General features: G+C 34.4%; 1 protein-coding gene across 2 annotated transcripts in view; it reads right to left on the reverse strand.

The window, feature by feature from the left end:
* Positions 1-875: 875 nt before the first annotated feature.
* The window catches only part of LOC150107267 (cytoplasmic polyadenylation element-binding protein 2-like), a 267,241-nt gene continuing 248,707 nt past the window's right edge, over positions 876-19,409 (reverse strand). The window contains exon 9 of one of the 2 annotated variants that reach the window (XM_090391770.1): positions 876-2,739. In XM_090391770.1, the coding sequence (XP_090247896.1) occupies positions 2,512-2,739 (228 nt within the window). In that variant the 3' untranslated portion in view covers positions 876-2,511. Of the gene's footprint in view, positions 2,762-19,409 lie in introns of both variants that reach the window. The other variant, XM_090391771.1, reaches the window with a different exon arrangement.

Here is a 19,409-nt window from a genome sequence, read left to right on the forward strand (position 1 = left end):
CTCTTTGGTTTATATTACAGAAATATGAAACATGCATTTTTTTATTTATTTTATTTTTTTATGAAACAGCACTGAACTGATTCACTAGAAATATCTCTGACTGAGCCTACCTAGCAACTAGTAATATGACTTTTCTATAAAATTATACACTATTAAAGCTGAACGTTACATAAAATTTTCTTAATATCTTTAAGTATTTTACCTATAATCTACATTTACACATCACAGTTTAATAATCCATTGCACAGAAGTAACTGACATATCTATGCCATCTAAAACTGCAACGCAGCTATATTGATCATCCCCCTCCCCTCTGGCAATCTGTAATAATAGGCTGAGGTATTTTGCATTTGCCAAGTTCCTAAAGATTACAATATGCAATTTAATTTCCTGATATAATTAAATTAAGAACATTGTTTATTCAAGTTTGTTACATATAGTAATAGCCATTACTGCATTGAAATAAAGATTACAATCATGAGTAGGAACAATTAAGAAATATAAATCAGGATTTTTCAGGGTTGTTAAAAATTTTGTGACATACTAAATACCTCAGGAATCTGATGAGCATTTAATATTGATGATATTTGATATAATTTATTAATGCATAAAACACTTATCTTTGGTTTTTGGGTTGCTGAAGTCCATTTATCGCTAATTTCCCTCCTCCTATTTTTCTCCCCTAACACTGCATGTTACAGATTCATCCTACCCCATTATAAAATAAAATATATATATATATATTTTTTTTTTTTTTTAATTTTTATACTTTTAAACATTAAAACACAAAAGTAATAAACCTGTGCATTTAGAAGTAACCAACAAACAAAAACAACAATGAAATAACTAAAATATACACGAGAACAAAGAGCAAATGGTACATTTCATTAGTAAACCACACTAAATCTTTAAAAAATTAAATTTTAGTATAAATAATTCAAAATGATGCTCTGTTAAGAAATTAATACATACTGGTTTATAAAAATGATATATGACTTAATATAAACATAATACAAAATTGGAAGAAAAAAAAAACTATATGCAGTATTCAACAATTAACTGTTTAGGTAAGGAAGACAAGTTCATCACATAAATTAACAACCTACTAATCGTATGTCTATTTTATGAACACATTTCATTATTCAAAAATAATTCATAAAAGTATAAAATATTTTTTTAAAGAACCATCTAGATGAATACATGGCACCTGCAAAAACTATTTTAAGATCTTTAACAATTTTTACATTACGAAATAATAATTTCAGAAAAATAATAAACAAGATACAGCCATGAATGTATATTTATATTAAAAAAAAAAGTATGACCATTTTAAAATAAGGAATTTCAAATCATATATATTTGCAGCTCACTAGTCAAATATACCACTGCATTATTTTTGTGTAATTTGATGGAACTGAATTATGACTGAAATATACAATAATATATTATATAACAGAAGATATAACTTTCAAATTTATGAATAACATCAATATGTGAAAATAAAAATGATAAAGTAGTAAAGGAATCAAAATAGATATACAAATTAATATCTACAAGTTTTCTGTAAAACTTCATATTAAATTATATAATGCTATTCAGACAATTGTCTAACGTATGATTATGTAATAATGTAATACTTTTCAGAGGAACTTGCTATGATGAGACACTCTTGTAGCTAGAAATTTCATAATATGAATAATAGCTACTGTTGACTAATATTCCCTAAAAACAAAAGTAAAAGACTATTTTGTCTAGGGATGCCAAAGTATATTAAAAACTTTGGCAACTTTGCTATCTCTCTCTCTCTCACTTTATCTGCTTGAAAGACCCAAAGTATTTCTTTCAGAACCCGTATCCAGTCATGGAGAATGATGTTCAGGTTCACAACCTGAGATTAGATTTAAAAAAAAAAAACTATCCAATGTGGCATCAGTATCAAAACAACAATGGTCATAAGTTCAGTAGTCAGCAATGCTCATATTCTTTGGTGTGTGTGTATATATATATATGAGGAAAGGAATTTTTCCCATCAAATATACAACAGAATAACATAGCAAAAAACTTATGTCAATAGCAAAGTTGAGTTCCAAAAAACTCATTTAAAAGGTAAGGCTTGAATTATTGCTCAGGTACAGGAGAAACTGGATTTTTGCTGTGTTAAATGAAGTTGTGAAGACATAAAAAGAGCCGAATTTTAAGGCTGCTATATAGTCAAAAAGCTAATTTCTTCACAAATTGTGTACTTGTCAAAACTGCTTGAGATGAAGTCAATTTTTAAGAGACGATTGTTGGAATTTCACTCAGCAAAATAAATTTTAGACATTTTGAAACATCTTCCTAGGGATACACTGCTAACAGCATTAGCAGTTGCAGCATGAAGCTACTCGTTAAACTTTCAAAGATAACATGAATAGCTACAAATATCTAACAGTGAAAAGCAGTTTGGTTCTATAGAAACAGTGACACTGTTGGAGTTTTTTTCACTCGTAAGCTTGATTTTCAAATAAGTAATCAACACCAGCGAAATGGTACAGCACGTGGGCGGTCAGCACCCTCTTTCACTAATGGCTTGTGAAATTCTCTTCCAGGGCGTGAGTGAATTGTAGCCCAACAGTGCTCGCAATAATACTGTAAACAAGTAACATTAGCACAGAAGAAAGGGGCAAATTTACCGCCACAGCGTGTGCCTTGACATTCATCACACATCTGATCATCTAGGACATAGGGCTTTACTTCAACCTAAGAAATAAAAAAAGAAAATCTACAGAAAATAGGTCCTTTTAAATCGCAATAAATATTTTCTGTTTTATTATTAATTTACAATATATAGTTAATAACTGACATACTGCTAAAGTACAAATATAAAACAAGTGAATCAAAGTGGTCAGATATTTATCGCTTAAAACTCAAAATGAAGGAAAACTGAGTTAGCAAATGCTTACTCCTATGCATTAAGATATTTAACAAATCTTCTGAAGTGATTAATTCACAAGGTATCTTAAACAGAAACCAGGGCTTATACTTCATGATATTTGGAAGTCAAGTTAAGAGTTCTACATTTTTAACAAAGTAAAAGTTCTGGATTTAGAAAAGGAAGAAGATGCACAGACCTTTTACACGGCAAACTATTTAAAATTTCAAGAACCTGTGATCATGTGTTTTGTTAACTTCAAAAAGGCATTTAATTCAGTTAATAGGAAAATTTAGGAAAGATCATAAGAGCTTATGGAATACCTGGCAAACTTATTAGTATTAAGACTGCTTTATATGATACCAGTGAAGCTTGTGTTAAAGTTGATAAAGCACATAAAGAATGGGTTTAAAGTAACAAATTGGATTAGACGGGGGGGGGGGATGTCTTGTCACCTTTTGCATTTAAGTAAAGAACATTGCAGCAAAGAACTCACATACAGAAATGGGTAGACAAGCATTCTATACTCTGCAGGGAACAGCATAGCTTTACTAAAGGAAGGTCATGTTTTAGAATTTGCTCATATTTTATAACAATGTTATGGCTGAGTTGGATAAAGGGAATGGATGCACTATGATAATGTTGGATTTTTCTAAGGCATTTGATAGGATACCACACGACAGGCTGTTGCGTAAACTGCAGAATATGGGATTGGAATATAATCTATTGACTTGGATCAGGGGATGGTTGACAGACAGATATCAAAAAGTGATATACAGTGGGTGTGAATCTGCCAGATTTAAGGTAACCAGTGGCGTACCTCAAGGTTCAGTCCTTGGGCCATTATTGTTCAATCTATACATTAATGACATCAAGCAAGGTCTATCATCAGATGTGCAATTGTTTGCTGATGATGCGAAGATAGGCAGGGCAATCAATCAGGGATGCTACTGATATTCAGCAATTACAAAATTATTTGAATAGACTGGAAATCTGGGTAAATGAAAATGGCTATCAGTTTAATGTTAGTAAGTGTAAAGTTACGCACTTTGGCATGATTAGAGTTCCAGTAGCATATTATATTAGTGGGGTTATGCTACAAGAAACTGAAGAAGCAAGGGATCTTGGTGTATTGGTGGATAAGAATTTAAAGTTCAAAGGTCACATAGCAAAAGTTACAAATACAACTCAGAGGATAATTACTATGTTGAAGAGAACCTTGATATGTAAGGATATGGAAGTAATTTTGCCTCTTTATAACGCTTTGATAAGACCACACCTGGATTACTGTGTGCAGATTTGGTCTCTCATGTTCCAAGGGGATAAAGAAGCTGTGGAAAGGGTGCAAAGAAGAGTTACAAAGATTATATCCGGATTATAGGATTTAGATTATGAGGACAGATTGCGAGTATGTGGATTGCAGACTCTAGCTAACAGGAGTGATATGATAGAGGACTATAAACTTTTGAATGGGTGTTATAGCATTTCAAATGATGAGATTTTTCGTTATATGGAAGGCGGGGAGAGAACATCCATGGAAGTTAAGGTTGTTGTCAGTCAAGAAAGGGGTAAGAGCTAGGTTTTTCTCCCAGAGAGCAGTGAGCGAGTGGAATAATTTGTCCTTAGAGGTAGTGAGTGCATCTAGTTTAATGAATTTAAGGGAGGGTATGATAGCTGGGTTGGGTAATTTACAGCCTCTCTCGATGATAATAATAATAATAATAATAATAATAATAATAAATGATGATGCTGGGAGAGTCAACTAGGTTTGATTATCAATAATGAGAAAACAAATGTAATGAAAGAAAAAAAAAGTTATTAAGATGAGTTCCCTTTTTCCTTATAGGATGTACTATAGAGCAAGTCTCCCACTTCAATTATCTTGGTAACTATGTAACTGATGTTAGTGAAGTGAGGAATGATGTGGGTAGAAGATTAGAGATGGCTTTAGGAATGTCCAAAAATTATGAATAGTTTGCTAAAAAGCAGAATAATAATAATAATAAACCCTTAATATCTACAATAGTCTGATTCTCACTGCTTTATGTAATGGAGCTGAGACACAGACAATGTATAAGAGTAATAATCGAAGGCGTGAAGCTTTGATCAATGGTGTTTTTAAAGGAGTATTTTGGGAAAAAGATGGTTTGACTTTGTGAATAATGACGAGATATGTCAGAAGTGTGGTCAGCCACCTCTGAGCACTATTCTATGTATGGAAAGGCAAGACTACAATGGTGTAGCCATATTATCATAATGCAGGACATTCGGTTGGTCAACAAGATTATGCTGAGTAATCTAGAAGGTGTTAGAAAAACAGGTAGGCTTCAAATGAGATGGACTGCCAATATCAAACAAGATCTAAACAGAACTAACATTCATGAAAGCATGAAAGCAGTCATATATGCTCAGGACAGACACATCTGGAGTAGGAAAATATTCAATCTCGTTAGACCTTCCTTACTGCAGGATACTTCAACTTACATATGTATATATGTAAACAGATGTATTTAAACATGTGCTAGTTTATACAGATTACTTTGAAGGTTTTAAGTGGCTTAATTACCAATGCTTTATTACCAATATTTTGCCTTAGGTGGAATCAAGATTAGAACAATCACAATGTGATCACAAAAGCAAGCAATAACGAACTGAATAAGAGCACAAAGTTCCAGCTAGTTATGTTACCCAACCATGCCTTCAGAGTGCAGTCAGAGGAAGCCAGTTTTGTTGCTGTTTTGGTGAAGGATGATAATCTTTCCAAACTTTGGTAGTTTTTAGCAGCCAAATTTTTTTTTATTCTTTAGAGCAGTGCTTCCCAACCAACATTAACCGCAAAGTCTTGATTATGGGGCGACGGTACCGGAGGGCTAAGCTGTCAAGTGGTTCCCTTTTCGCTTTATTGCTCTTTTCTAGCTATGCACGTGTGAAGGCGACCTCCAGAATGTCATAGGCGCCATTCCTCCCATTATTCCCTCCCTCACATTTTGCATCTACGACTCAGAAGATCATTACTCTGCTTCAGTTCCAACTCATCTGTTGTGTTGTGAGAATACCAGTCAAGTGTTTCAAGAGTGTATCATTTTTGTAAGAACTGCGTTCAAGTGGATGTTCAAGTGTTGCTAAGTAGTCTGTGTAAAACACCTTAGCGGGAATGTCTTATTGTGTCTTTTTCTGAATTTGTGTTTTAACAAATGTGATAGTTTGTGGAACATAAGTCGAATTGTTATTATTTGCTGACAAAAGATGCTTTTTCTGGTTACCGTCGATCTATAACATTCATTTTAGCTGAAGCTATAACGGTCATAAGAAAGAAGTACCTTTGCATGATAAAATAAACACTGGCAAGTCATTTTTTCTTATAGTTAACCATTTTTTCGTAATGTATTTTCTTCATAATCAAAAGGTATCTGAGATATTTTTTGAACAATGGACGCTGACATTATGAGTTACAAAATGATTAATGTATAATTTGTATAGCTTAAGCTTGGTAAACATAGACTTTCTGTCATTAATAGGCATTTTCCTAACACAGTTTTGCGTGTTCCGGTATTTTGGATGCCTTAGTTACAATGCCTATTTGATATCCTCGATTATAATGTAGTATTTTTAGTTTCATGTGATTTATATCTTTCTATTCAATGGCTTATTTATTTGAATTAAATTTAACTGAAAGTTAAATTTAATTCTATTAAATTTAACTTTCAGTTACCTACAATAATGGACAAATATTTAAAAAAAATCAGAAAAATCCATCAAATTCGCGAGCCCAAGAAAGAACCAAAGAAAACGTTTAAAGCGCAACATAGTCATAGACTATATAAAGAGGATTATCTGAAATTTGGTTTCGTGTGCTCCGATAATTCTTCTGTGCCTCAATGTCTCATATGCCAGGAAAACTTGTCAAATGAAGTGATGGTGCCAAGTAAACTACATCGACACCTTTCTACCAAGCATCCTTCGTACATAGATAAGGATTTTAACTATTTTAAATGTCTGCAAACTCAAATTCAAAGTTCATTCATGAGATCAGCCACAACGGTATCTAATGGAGCTCTAGACGCAAGTTACAAAGTCGTGAGATTGATAACTAAAGCCAAGAAGCCTCACAAAACTGCTGAATCACTCATCTTACCAGCTTGTGTGGAAATTGTCAAAACTATGCTTGGAATCGATGAAGTAAAAGAAATTAAAAAAGTACTGCTTTCAAATAATACGATCAGCAGGCGCATTGAAGACATGTCAGTTAGCATAGAAGGAACACTAATCCAGAAAATTTGTGAAGTTAAGAAATTTTCCTTACAGGTTGATGAATTAACAGATGTTAGCAACTGTTGTCAGCTAATTGCACTTGTTCGAATTCCTGATAAGAACTTCAGAAACAAACAACTGAGAAGGAAATCTTTAAAGTGATCAATGAATACTCTGATATAAATAAAATTTCATGGAAAAATTGCATAAGTTTATGTACTGATGGCGTGGCTGCAATGACAGGAAGGGTCAGAGGTTTGACGTCCGAATTTCCGTCTGAAAACCTTGATGTTCAAATAATACACTGCTTTATTCATAGAGAAGCTCTCATGTCAAATAGTTTACCTCTAGAATTAAAGTCCACACTTAATGACATTATAAAAATGGTGAATTTGATCAAAAGTAGACCACTTCAATCGCATCTTTTTTCAATTTTATGTGATGAAATGGGATCAGAGCATCAATCTTTGTTGTTCCACACTGAAGTTTGTTGGCTGTCGAGAGGGAGAGTTCTGTCCAGAGTTCATGAGTTGAAAGAAGAATTAAAAGTATTTTTTGAGGATAACTCTCAGTATTCAGCTAAGTTGGAAGACAATTACTGGTTGCAAAAAATGGCCTACTTAGCTGACATATTTGAATACCTAAATGAACTTAATCGAAAAATGCAAGGACCGCTTGAGAATATATTAACTTGCACTGACAAAATTAATGGATTCAAAAACAAAATTCAACTTTGGAAAGATGTGGTGAAAAATGGTTTCCTTGAAATGTTTAGTCTGTGTTGTAGTTCGAATCCTAAAAAAGAACTACTAGAACTCGTAGATCAACACCTATGCATGCTTGAGAGAAAGCTTCATAACTACTTTGAATTAACAGAGACAAAGAAATTTGATTGGGTTCGAAATCCATTTGCATCTTCATTATATCACATGGCATTCGATTTATCAGTGAAAGAAAAGGAGGAATTATTAGACTTAAAAAGTGATCGTACCCTTGAAGTTGAGTTTAAGGATGTTCCATTAACTCAATTCTGGGTAACTGCAAAAAAGGTGTTTCCATCCATCGGTGAAAAAGCTATAAACATTCTTTTACCATTTGCTACAACATACATGTGTGAACAAAGTTTCTCTTCTATGCTCACTATCAAGAATTTAAAGAGATCATCATTGAAGAGTCTTGATCACGAACTGCATGTAGCTCTTTCGACCATAGATCCAGATATAAAAAAGTTGTGTTCACAGAAACAAGTCCAAGTATCTCACTGAAATAAGAAGGAAATATGTATTAACTGTGGCAAAAGAATATTGTAGATATTTATATTAATACAGTCATACCCTGACTTACGCAGTTTCTTATATGTACGTATTCCTGTCCCGCCTCACCACTAGTCGTATCTTTCAGGTGTCGGCCACATTCGCCAGTGTCGCACATGCTGCGAACAAGCACTGACGTGTTTTCGAGCGGTCTCCATTCATACACGATTTTTATAGTCTTGCGATTGTTAAATGTTATGTTCTTGATAAAAATTTTATCACATAAAAAATAATAATGTCATCCAAAAGAAGCAAGTCCGATTCTTCTACAGCTAGCAAGAAAAGAAAAACATTGACTTTGGAAACAAAACTCAACATTATTAAGGATTTTGAAGGCGGAATGAAAATTTGTGAGCTAGCAAAGAAGTTCGATCTACAGGAATCCACAATAAGAACAATCATAAAAGAAAGGTTTACAGATTTTGGAGATCATAGATTCTAACGAGGAATGAATTGTAGCCACAAGGCAAGGAATAAAAAAATCATTGGCTTGCTAAGAAGAAATTTTGTGTGACAAGAAAAAGCCATTATGCCGTCAGACGAATCTATTAGATTTTATGAAACCATCGACATCGAAATAACTTTCTTTTTTTATGTACAAAAAACTACTATTATGATTATATTTCTTAAAAAATATAGGTGTTTTTTGTAAACCTTTGGTTCCCAATTATATGTTTGTATATATAAATTACATGCAAAATTATACCCCGACTTAAGCGTTTTTTGTTGGTCCCACCTACCGCGTAACTTCGGAGTTTTACTGCAAAAATACTTAAAATGTTTATTTTGTTATTAAATTATTATTATTAGCATATTTATACATAGTCAGTAATTCTTTTGTGTATAATTAATTTTACTTTTGTATGTTCTAAAAATTTAATCACAGTTTCACTCAGTCAAATCTGACAATTTAGTTCATAGATGCAACATAAAAACTATGTCAAATATCAATCACTGAGGATGTATGGATTTGGTATTTTCATTCCATTTGTTTCGTTTATTTCATGCTTATGACTGCATAAGAAGACTTATCTGAAATCCCTGTATGAAATAGAAGAAATTAATCATCTTAATAGAAAAACGTTCCTTCATAGTGTCGTGAAATTATTTATGCTTGTGAGGTGTGCCGTAACGTGAAAAAGGTTGAGAAGCACTACTTTAGAGTATATGCCAATTCCCAGAATAGTCTATCACTTCTAAAGTGAAATTTTTTTTAATGGAGTGTTTTTCTCCATCTTATTGCACAAAAGGTGTCAAAGAATGTGGTCTGCTCTATTTCATAAAAATGGAAAAAGAAGACTGACCAGACCACATACTTGAAACCCTTCATGCAGTAAGATGGAGAAAACCCTTTACAGTAGCGAACATATTAAACCGAAAAAATAGAATTTTCATCAAGTTTTTGGTCTTGGTTTCAGTTTACTATTTTCGATTTTGGTTTCAGTTCACTATTTTCTGGTCGAGCGCTACATGTTTTAACTGTCCCTATGCTGTTTATTAACCTGTCTACCAGCCATGGTGGATGAAAAAGTGAGACCAAATTGGACTTCTTATCCATGTTATTCATCTTCGGTGTTACAGAATCGTATCCAGATTTTGCTGAACATCTATAGACGTCATGGCAGGTTGGGGTGTTAATGGTGTTATGCATTTTTAATAGTGTAAACAAGTTGACATTCTTAGTATTTTATTCATTGTGTAGCTATAAAATGAATACATCTCCAAAAAAGCATTCAAAAATATGTACTCTTTCTCAGCACATATCCATGACTCAAAGAAAATTGCCAATGAATATGGTGTTGGTTTGAGTACTGTTAATGCAATTTCAAAAAGGTTTAGGGAGACATGTACCTTTTCTCCTAACAGAAAAGGAAAACGTGGGTGAAAAAGGAAAACTACATTTAAAAATTGTTAACTAGTTAGGAAAAGTAAAATGAATCAAAGGCTGTCCTGTAGACTCCAATAGAGACTTGGAAGGGAGCCAAATCTGGGGAATAGGGTGGATGTTCTAACAATTCATAGTGCAGATTCCTTAATTTTCCCTTTGCCAAAACACCTTTGTGGGCAGGTGCATTGTCCTGATGAAAGATCATTTTTTTCACCAGCAAACCGGGTTTTTCTCACGAATTTTTTCGTCTAGTCTGGTTAAAAGATCAGACTAATATTCCCTGGTTATTGTTTTACCCTTTTCAACAAAATGCCTTTAGCATTCCAAAACACCGATGCCATGACCTTTCCTGCTGATGGAACAGACTTTTGTCTTCTTTGGCGCTGAACAACCGGCTTCTGTCCACTGTTTTGACTGCTGTTTGGATTCTGGGTGTAATGATGAAGTCTCATTCATAGTAATAAATTGACCCACAAAATCAGTTTTATTATTATAAAAAAGCTCCAAGCACTGTTCAGAGATTTTCATGTGAGTGCAATTTTGATCTGCTGTGAGAAAACGCAGCACCCAACTTGCTCAAAGCTTTTTCATTTGCAATTCTTCATGCAAAATATATCCTACACATTCTTTTGAAATGCCTATAGTTGCAGCAATTTCATACACTTTGACTTGCTAGTCATCCAATATCATATCGTGCACTTCATCAATAATTTCTGGTGTTGTTACACTTTTTGGACGTCTTTCACATGGATCATCTTCAAGGATCATCCTACACGTTTCAACTCGGCAGCTTATTTCTTAAATTGTCGAAAACGAAGGAGAAAAGTCCCCATAAACTTTTATGAACATCGAATGAATTTCTTTTGGTGTTAAACCTCCTTTTACAAAGAATTTTATAACTGCACAATACTCAATTTTATCCATTTCAAGGGATACAGACAACACTTTTGCTTCAGACAGCTTGTATAAAACAAACTACTTGATAGAATGACTTGCAATTTCACATGGATGCTTATGACAGATGTACCAACTTAGAAAAAAAAAATTGTGGTGATAGTGTTGCTAGAGGGATTCGTAGTCGTATGTGTGTGTGTTGAAAGCTCTTGATAAGATAAGTGTTGTTTTAAATTATCGTTGATAAAACTACTTGAATATTACGTAGTTTTGTTTGCCTTGCGTATCTTAGTGCGTCTGTTTGTGTGTTTTTGGTGTTTCATTTTATAATTTGATAAGATACGTTAGAAGTATGGCTCCTGTACAAAGGAAAATGGCAGCCAGTAATGATGGTTCGCCACCTTTATTCAAGAACAGTAATATAAAGGAGATAATTCAGTGTACTATCTGCGAGATGTACGCCTTGCGGAGTGCGGTCAGAGTGTGGTTAGATGATAATAAAGGAGTGAATGTGTGTAGAAAATGTAGGGAGAATGAGGAATTAAAGTGTATTTCGGGTCGTGAGTGTGATATTTTTGTCAAACTTCAGAATGAAGAAAATAGTGATATGACAAGAAATGGTGAGGTTGTACCAGAGAACTGTGAGGGTGTGAATGATAGTATTAATTCAGAGCATATAAATGTTTTTACAGAGAAGTGCATGAGTGTGAACATGAACAAAATGAAGGATAGAGTGCTATATGGAGACTCGTTAGTACGAGGTGTGTTAGTAGAGGATTTGACAAAATCATACCAACCTGGTGCGACCATAAAGGATGTAACTGAGTCTATTAGAGAGCAAAAGGAAAGGGTGAAAGAAATGATTGTTGTGGCAGGTACGAATGATTTCAAAGGAGATAAAATGGAAATGATAGAGGACCTGAATGAATTGTTTGAGGTAGCAAAAGAAAAGAGTGAGAGAGTTAGAATGATTAGTCTTTTGCCACGGTATGACAGTGAAATGTTTAAAAGGAGGGCCATAATTGCAAATGACTTTATGCGTGAGTTATGTATGACAAGTGGTGTGGAATTTGTGGACATGTGGAGTGAGTTCGATGGGCGAAAGGATCTATATAAGATGGATGGCTTGCATTTGAATGGATACGGTGTAAGGAGACTTGAAAAAGTGTTGCTGAATGTAGTGGATGTGCAAAATCAGGAAAACTAGATTTATTAAGGGGGGGAGGGAGTAGATATACAGTCCTTAGGGAGGCAATGGAATGTATGAATGAGTATAATATGCTCGAGCAAATAAAGACAACAAATCAGAATGGGATAGTTAATATAAGGCATCAAGGTAGGGTTGGGGCTAATGGGGGTCTTAAATTAATGTACACTAATGCTAGGAGTATTAGGAACAAGTTATGGTATTAGTGAATCATGGCTGACTGTAGATGATATAGCTAGCGGGATTGAATGTGATGGGTATAGTGTGTTCAGGAATGACAGGGAGAATAAAATGGGGGGAGGAGTATTGTTGATGATAGCTGATGAGCTGCAGCCAAGGAGAATAGAAGTTGAATTGCAGGATAGAGAAAAGAGCACATTTGAGGCCATTTGGTGTGAGATTGTGGCTAGCAGAACAAAATATACAATTGGGTGCTGCTATAGACCAGGTGATGGAAAAGATGGTGGTGACAGTATGTACAAGCAAATAGAAGAAATGAGTGGAAGGAGGGTAATTATTATGGTAGATTTCAACTATGGTCGCATTGATTGGAGTGAGGAGAGAACACACGGGAGGAAGGAATTGGATTTTATGCAGTTATTAAGGGATAACTATCAGCGACAGCATGTAATGAAAAATACCACGGGTCAAAGAGTGCTTGACCTAGTAATTACATCTTAGGATTTGGCTGTAACAAATATGACCACATTGCCACCAATTGGTGAGAGTGATCATAGGGTCTTGACTTGGGAGGTGGCTAAAGGTGTGGAATTTACAATTAAGACAGGGTACATATGGAATTATCGGGCTGGAAAGTATGATAAGCTTAGGAGTTTGATTGGTTCAGTGCCATGGCATGTACAACTGCAAGGACTAGAAGTTGATAGTGCATGAGAGGCAGTTAAGAAGTGTTTGCATGAAGCAATGGCTGACTGTATACCTAGAGTCCGAATAATAAATCAAGTAGGGATTAAATGGATGAATAACACTATTAAGCTTGATGCAAAAAAAGAAACAACTATGGAAGGAATTTAAGGAGAAAGGTGACCGGCAGGCACATGAACGGTATAAAGTGCAGGCCAGAAGAGTAATGAGTGTGGTAAGAAAAGCAAAAAAGGATTATGAAAGAACATTGCCATGCAGGCTAAAGAGAATCCTAAACAGTTTTTTCGATATGTTGCAAGTAAAAGGAAAAATGTACATGGCAGAATGATTTTAAAGAATGCCGATAGTAGGGAGGTAACTGAATCAGTTGATATAGTTGAGTTACTGAGTGAGCACTTTGCAAGAATATATCATCCAGGTGGTGACATTGCAGAAACGAATGAACCAGTAGATTATATGGGAATTGTGGTGAATGAAGTGGAGGTGAGTAGTCTATTGCATAACCTCAATGCCAATACATCTGTGGGATTAGATGGTATACCAGCTCGTGTCGTACAAGAAGCGGCTAAAGAATTGTCAGTACCCTTGACCATTATGTTTAATTTGAGTCTCAGGTCTGGGTTAGTGCCGAGGGGGTGGAAAGAGGGGAAAATAGTTCCACTGCATAAAGGTGGTTCCAAGACTGCTGTTGTAAATTACCGACCGATTAGCATATCAGGAATCATTGTCAAGGTCTTAGAGAAATTAGTCAAGGAAAGATTACAGGATTGGATAGATGAAAATGGGATATTGTATGGGGGACAACATGATTTTGTGAAGGGTAGATCATGCCTCAGTAACTTGCTCATGTTTTATGACACACTGACAGCTGAACTGGATAAGGGTAACGGGTTTACAGTGATTCTACTGGACCTTGCCAAGACCTTTGACAGGATACCACATGGAACCCTAATCAGTAAACTGGAGCAGATGGGGATGGATAGGTGGGTGGTTGATGGAGAGATACCAGAGAGTGGTTTATTCAGGAGTGGAGTCTAAAAGACGGCTTGTGACTAGCGGTGTGCCACAGGGCTCTGTTCTTGGACCACTGCTTTTCAATTTGTTCATCAATGATATAGATAAGGATCTGAGAGGAAGTGTTCACTTGTTTGCTGATGATGCAAAGTTGGGTAGAGCAATTGTGCGTGCACGGGATGTCAAAATTTTACAGGATGATTTGGATAGTTTGGAGGACTGGGCTAGGAAAAATGGACGTCAATTTAATATGGAAAAGTGTAAGATTATGCACTTTGGAGTGAAAAGAATAGCAGCGGTATATCACATTGGTGGAACCATACTCCAGGAGATTGATGAGGCCAGGGATTTGGGAGTGTTGGTGGATAGGGAATTGAAGTTTAGGGTGCACATTGCAAAAGTGGCTAAATCAGCTCATCAAATCACTTGGCTTCTGAAAAATACTTTAACATGCAGAGACAAACAAGTTGTTGTTCCTCTGTATTGAGCCTTGATAAGACCTCATCTGGACTACTGTACCGAGTTATGGGCACCAGGGTTTCTTCGTGATGGGAAGGAAGTGGAGAGGATCCAGAGACAAGTGACCAAGATGATAGCAGGTCTGTGGAATGAACCTTATGAGAATAGGTTGATATGTGGAAGAGGGGTAATATGATTGAGACATTCAAATTACTGAAGGGTTTCTAGAAGATTAATCCAGAAGATATTTTTGAAAATATGACTGGTGGTGGGAGGACTAGGGGCCATGCATGGAAGCTGGGCAAGAATGTGGTTGACAAGGGTGTTAGAGCTAGGTTTTTTACTTGGAGAGTGGTGAATGAGTGTAACAAGCTGCCAGAGTCTGTTGTGGGTGCTACGACCGTGAATGAGTTCAAGGCAAGGTATGACAGATGCTGTGTGAATGTCGAATAGTTGTTCTTGACATGATGTTAGGGCCTCCCTCGATGAGTCTGTCGACTCCTTGGAGTTTCCCGGAATAATAATAATAATCTATGGTTGAGAATGAGGACTTTTCAGACCACCCTCCCACTTTTGTTGGAGAAAAAACTGGATGCTTAAGAATATATCTAACTAACATTTCAGTATATGGAGTAATCTTAATTTCACTACTCTTTTGTTTATCAATAGAGAACTGACAGTTTTTTTTACTGCCAATGAAATTTTCGAGAATAACATCAGTTTGTGAAACATTATTGCGCTGCTACTCTTACTCTTGGCCTTTACTTCTCATTCCGAGATTATTACAGTATTTTATTTTGTTAAGGATGCCAGACCAAACTACATATATGTTTTTCTAAGCACAAGTATTCTGCTTTTTCATCGGAACAGAAAACATGACTGCAGTAAGACAAACTGCATATGCATGCCTTTTGATAAATGCCAGTTAATTTTTGAATGAGGACAGTAAGTGGCAAATAACTCTCTCACATGTTTCACTTGATATGGCAGACAAGGGAGAAAATTTTTTATTTTTGTCACTTGAGGTCATTTAAGAACATTGAGATGTCTTGTTGAAGAAATGCTTTAGAGGATCTATTTCACAATGGATATGCACAACAAAGGTAGTAGTAGTTCTGGTGACTCTGAAGATACCCCCGCCCACCAAACATCAGATCAAGGAGAGCTATAAAGAAAACCCAACTCCTTATATGAAATGTCTGAAGAATATGTTGCCAGAATTCTAAAGAAGGTCCACCTGTTACTTTCAAAGATATGAACAAAATTTATTAATTACTGCACTCTTAAAAAAAACTGTCCCCATGCATGTATTTACTGACTATTTATTGAACTGGCCATTTAACTGAGAAACAGATCTCTAAACATCTAGAACTACATTTAGCTTACAAGATCACATAAATATGGTCGGCACCAAACATAGGAATTAGGCACTAGCTATAGAATTCTTCTTGATAATTCTAAATTATTCACTGGAGTATCTTCAATATGAATGTTTAATCAAATAAAGTTCTACAGCTTTATATATCAAATTAATCCCAACTGCAACCCAAAGCATAGGAAAATGCTTTCACTACATTTTTTTTCTTTAAATGCATTCTTAAATGCTTTTAATCTCAGAGTTCCTTGCAGCATTATAGTTTTAAGGTACAAGCACTTGTTTTTCACTGATAAATGCTCTGAGATGCAAAATTTGCCATGCCATTAAAAACTACAAAAATTAGTCAATTTTTAAAAAAAATTAATTTTGAAAATTATTTTACTGTGGTTACATGCCTCTTAAATTATAAATTTTATTTTATTTATTTTTATATATATTATACATATTATGGAATAGCAAATTTTTATTTTTAAAATGAAAATTGCATAGCTACATATTAGACAAAAACATTAGAATACAGCATTAAGTAATGTCACCAAATATAATTTTTTTTTAAATTTATAATGAAGTGGAGAAGGGCATATGATTTTATAAAGAGTTAAAAATAACTGTGAAGAAGGGGAATACAATAGGTCTCTCAAGAGGCTTGAGTACAGAGTACTGGTTAAGGACTAAGAAATCAGTGACCTAGATTGGGGTAGGGTAGAGGAAGTTTGCTAATTTCATAAAAGCAGGACCTGGATTAAGTGCCTTAATTATAACAGAATCTTGAAAGAAAAATACTTTGTAAATGAACCTGAAACTGGGGCCAATCTGGGGCTGTGCATCAGGACAGTGCCTCCAATATAATAACCATGAGGAAGGCAAAATTTGATTATTAACATAAAAAAAAGTTGATTATAAATAAAAAGTAAACAAATGCAAATGAAATGCACTGGTAGGAAAGTATTGTTATTTTGAGAACAAAACTGAGGCCAATGCCACAAGATATTTGCACAAATGAATCCTCTGAAAGTTTGATTTCTGTGAAGTAAATCAAAATTCTGATATAATGACTACATAATGAGAAACTATATTAAAAAAAAAAAACCTTATTAAAATACAGTAGCTTAACCTAGTTTCATGTGTTGACAAGCACATTTCATCAGGATCCTGCTTATAAGAGTAAACAGCTAGAGAAATGTATAACATATGATAAGCAAGTGTTCCAAGGTCTGTAAATGTGAGATTTTTGATTAACAAAGACCAACTCCTCCAAATTCCAAAATGCTACATTCTCCTGCATTGAGCAGGAGTATATAGCATTTTGGAATTTGGAGGCTTTCTTTCAATTTTATGACAAAACTATGTTTAATATAAAAATTTCTGGCTTTCATTACTTGTGTGAAAAGTGAAATCATATTTATGTTTTTTCTTTTCAACATTTAAAAATTTTTCTCGCATATATTTCTCTGAATGTCCTCATCTGACCAGCATAACAAATGTGGCATGAACAGTGAATCTTTTAGATGTTTGGCTTATTGAGGGGAAAGATGAGACTATTTCTTTCAGAGGCTGTCAGACTTCAGAGAATCCGAGAAATTTTGACATTTTGTTTCGTCTTGCACCCATATCTGGGAAGGATGGATATGGGTGCAAGACGAACACCAGATTTTGCAAACATTCCCCAATACATCAATAAATAACCAGGATGTATTGGGGAATGTTTGCAAAATCTTGGTGTTCGTCTTGCACCCATATCCATCCTTCCCCTAGGGGGAAAGATTATTGTTCAAGTAATCAAGTTCTTTATTTCTCTTTTCTATGTTGCTGGGTGATGTGTGATCTGTCCCTTAATTTGGAATGTTTCTAAAGGAGTGATGATGAGAAGAAACATGGAGGAATCTACTGATGTTGGTGGATTTTTTGAATACCAAACAACATAATCTTATTTTCAGGTACTTCTAGAAGAATATCAAGGCAAGGTAATGTCCTGTCTGTTAAGCTCAAGAGTAAACACTTTTAACTATGGTGTTGTCTGTTAAAATAATTCAATTATTCCAGTTCTCTGTGTGAGCCTATCCAGATGATGAAAATAACATTCTGAACAAATGTTAGAATAAACAGATTGAACTTCTAGAATATATTTTTATTAAGATTATATATTTGTTAAGATCCAATGCTAGAGCTCTCATCCACCACTCATAAGAAATACTAAAAAAAGGGGAAGAGGAATCAATAAAATTCAGAGAGCTATAAAAGAATAGTAAAAACATTCTTGAACCTGCGATTCACAGTGAACTAATCAGATCTTTGAAACTAGCAAATTAACTACTACCAACTTAAATTCCATGCAAAAAAGATGTAACTTTATCTCCAGTCTGATTCCCACTTTTATTAAAAAATCAATTTCAAAATTTTATTTTGCTGAATGCTACAATCAGCATGTGCAGATCTCTTCACATTAATTGACCTCTATCACTTCTTCACCGAAACCTTTTAGTTTCAGAACTAAAAACTTTTGGTTTTTAGTTAATAAGGAAGATTTATTCAATTTTTTTCACTGTTAGTATTATCACTTAGAACAGTTCCATGTTTAGTCTCTACAGAGGATCCCTAAATTATTTAACTCCTTAGCCCATCTACTGTAGGTACTAATGTACAATAGATAAAAAACCTTTTGTAGATGCGATACACAATAACTGAAATTTGACAATGTCAGCTACAATATTAAATGAATTTTTATTATTATATCAAGAGTACTTGGACTATTGATAATGCAATATGGAGTTTATGATATATATAGGTGATAAAATTTCACCTATATAGATCCTTCCTTACTATCAAACAGAATGTAACCATCAACTAAACAAGAATTATAATGAAAAACAGCTTAAAACTGGTTTGCATTAAAGGAATCAAAGAATGGATGCTGCATTGTAATGGTACTTTGTTCAAATCAATGGGTCCAGTTATTTTGCTAGGTACCTAATATAGTTTTTATTATCACTACATTACAGTGAATGTACTAGAGAAAACAAAAAAGAAAATGATCTATGTGTTAATGGTTATCTGAAACTAAAAACAAATGATAACAGCATGACAACTAGCTAGTACAATGAAATGGAAAAAAATGCTTGCTAACTCCAATCTTGTCAATGTTTATGTAAGTCAAATAATACAATTCTTACTTTACTATTGTGCAATTAATAATAAAAAAACGAGCCTAA

This window comes from Typopeltis vanoorti, chromosome 4 (genome assembly GCF_054136105.1).
Source record: "Typopeltis vanoorti isolate ZY-2024b chromosome 4, IOZ_Tvanoo_1.0, whole genome shotgun sequence".
In the NCBI taxonomy this organism is placed as follows: domain Eukaryota; kingdom Metazoa; phylum Arthropoda; class Arachnida; order Uropygi; family Thelyphonidae; genus Typopeltis; species Typopeltis vanoorti.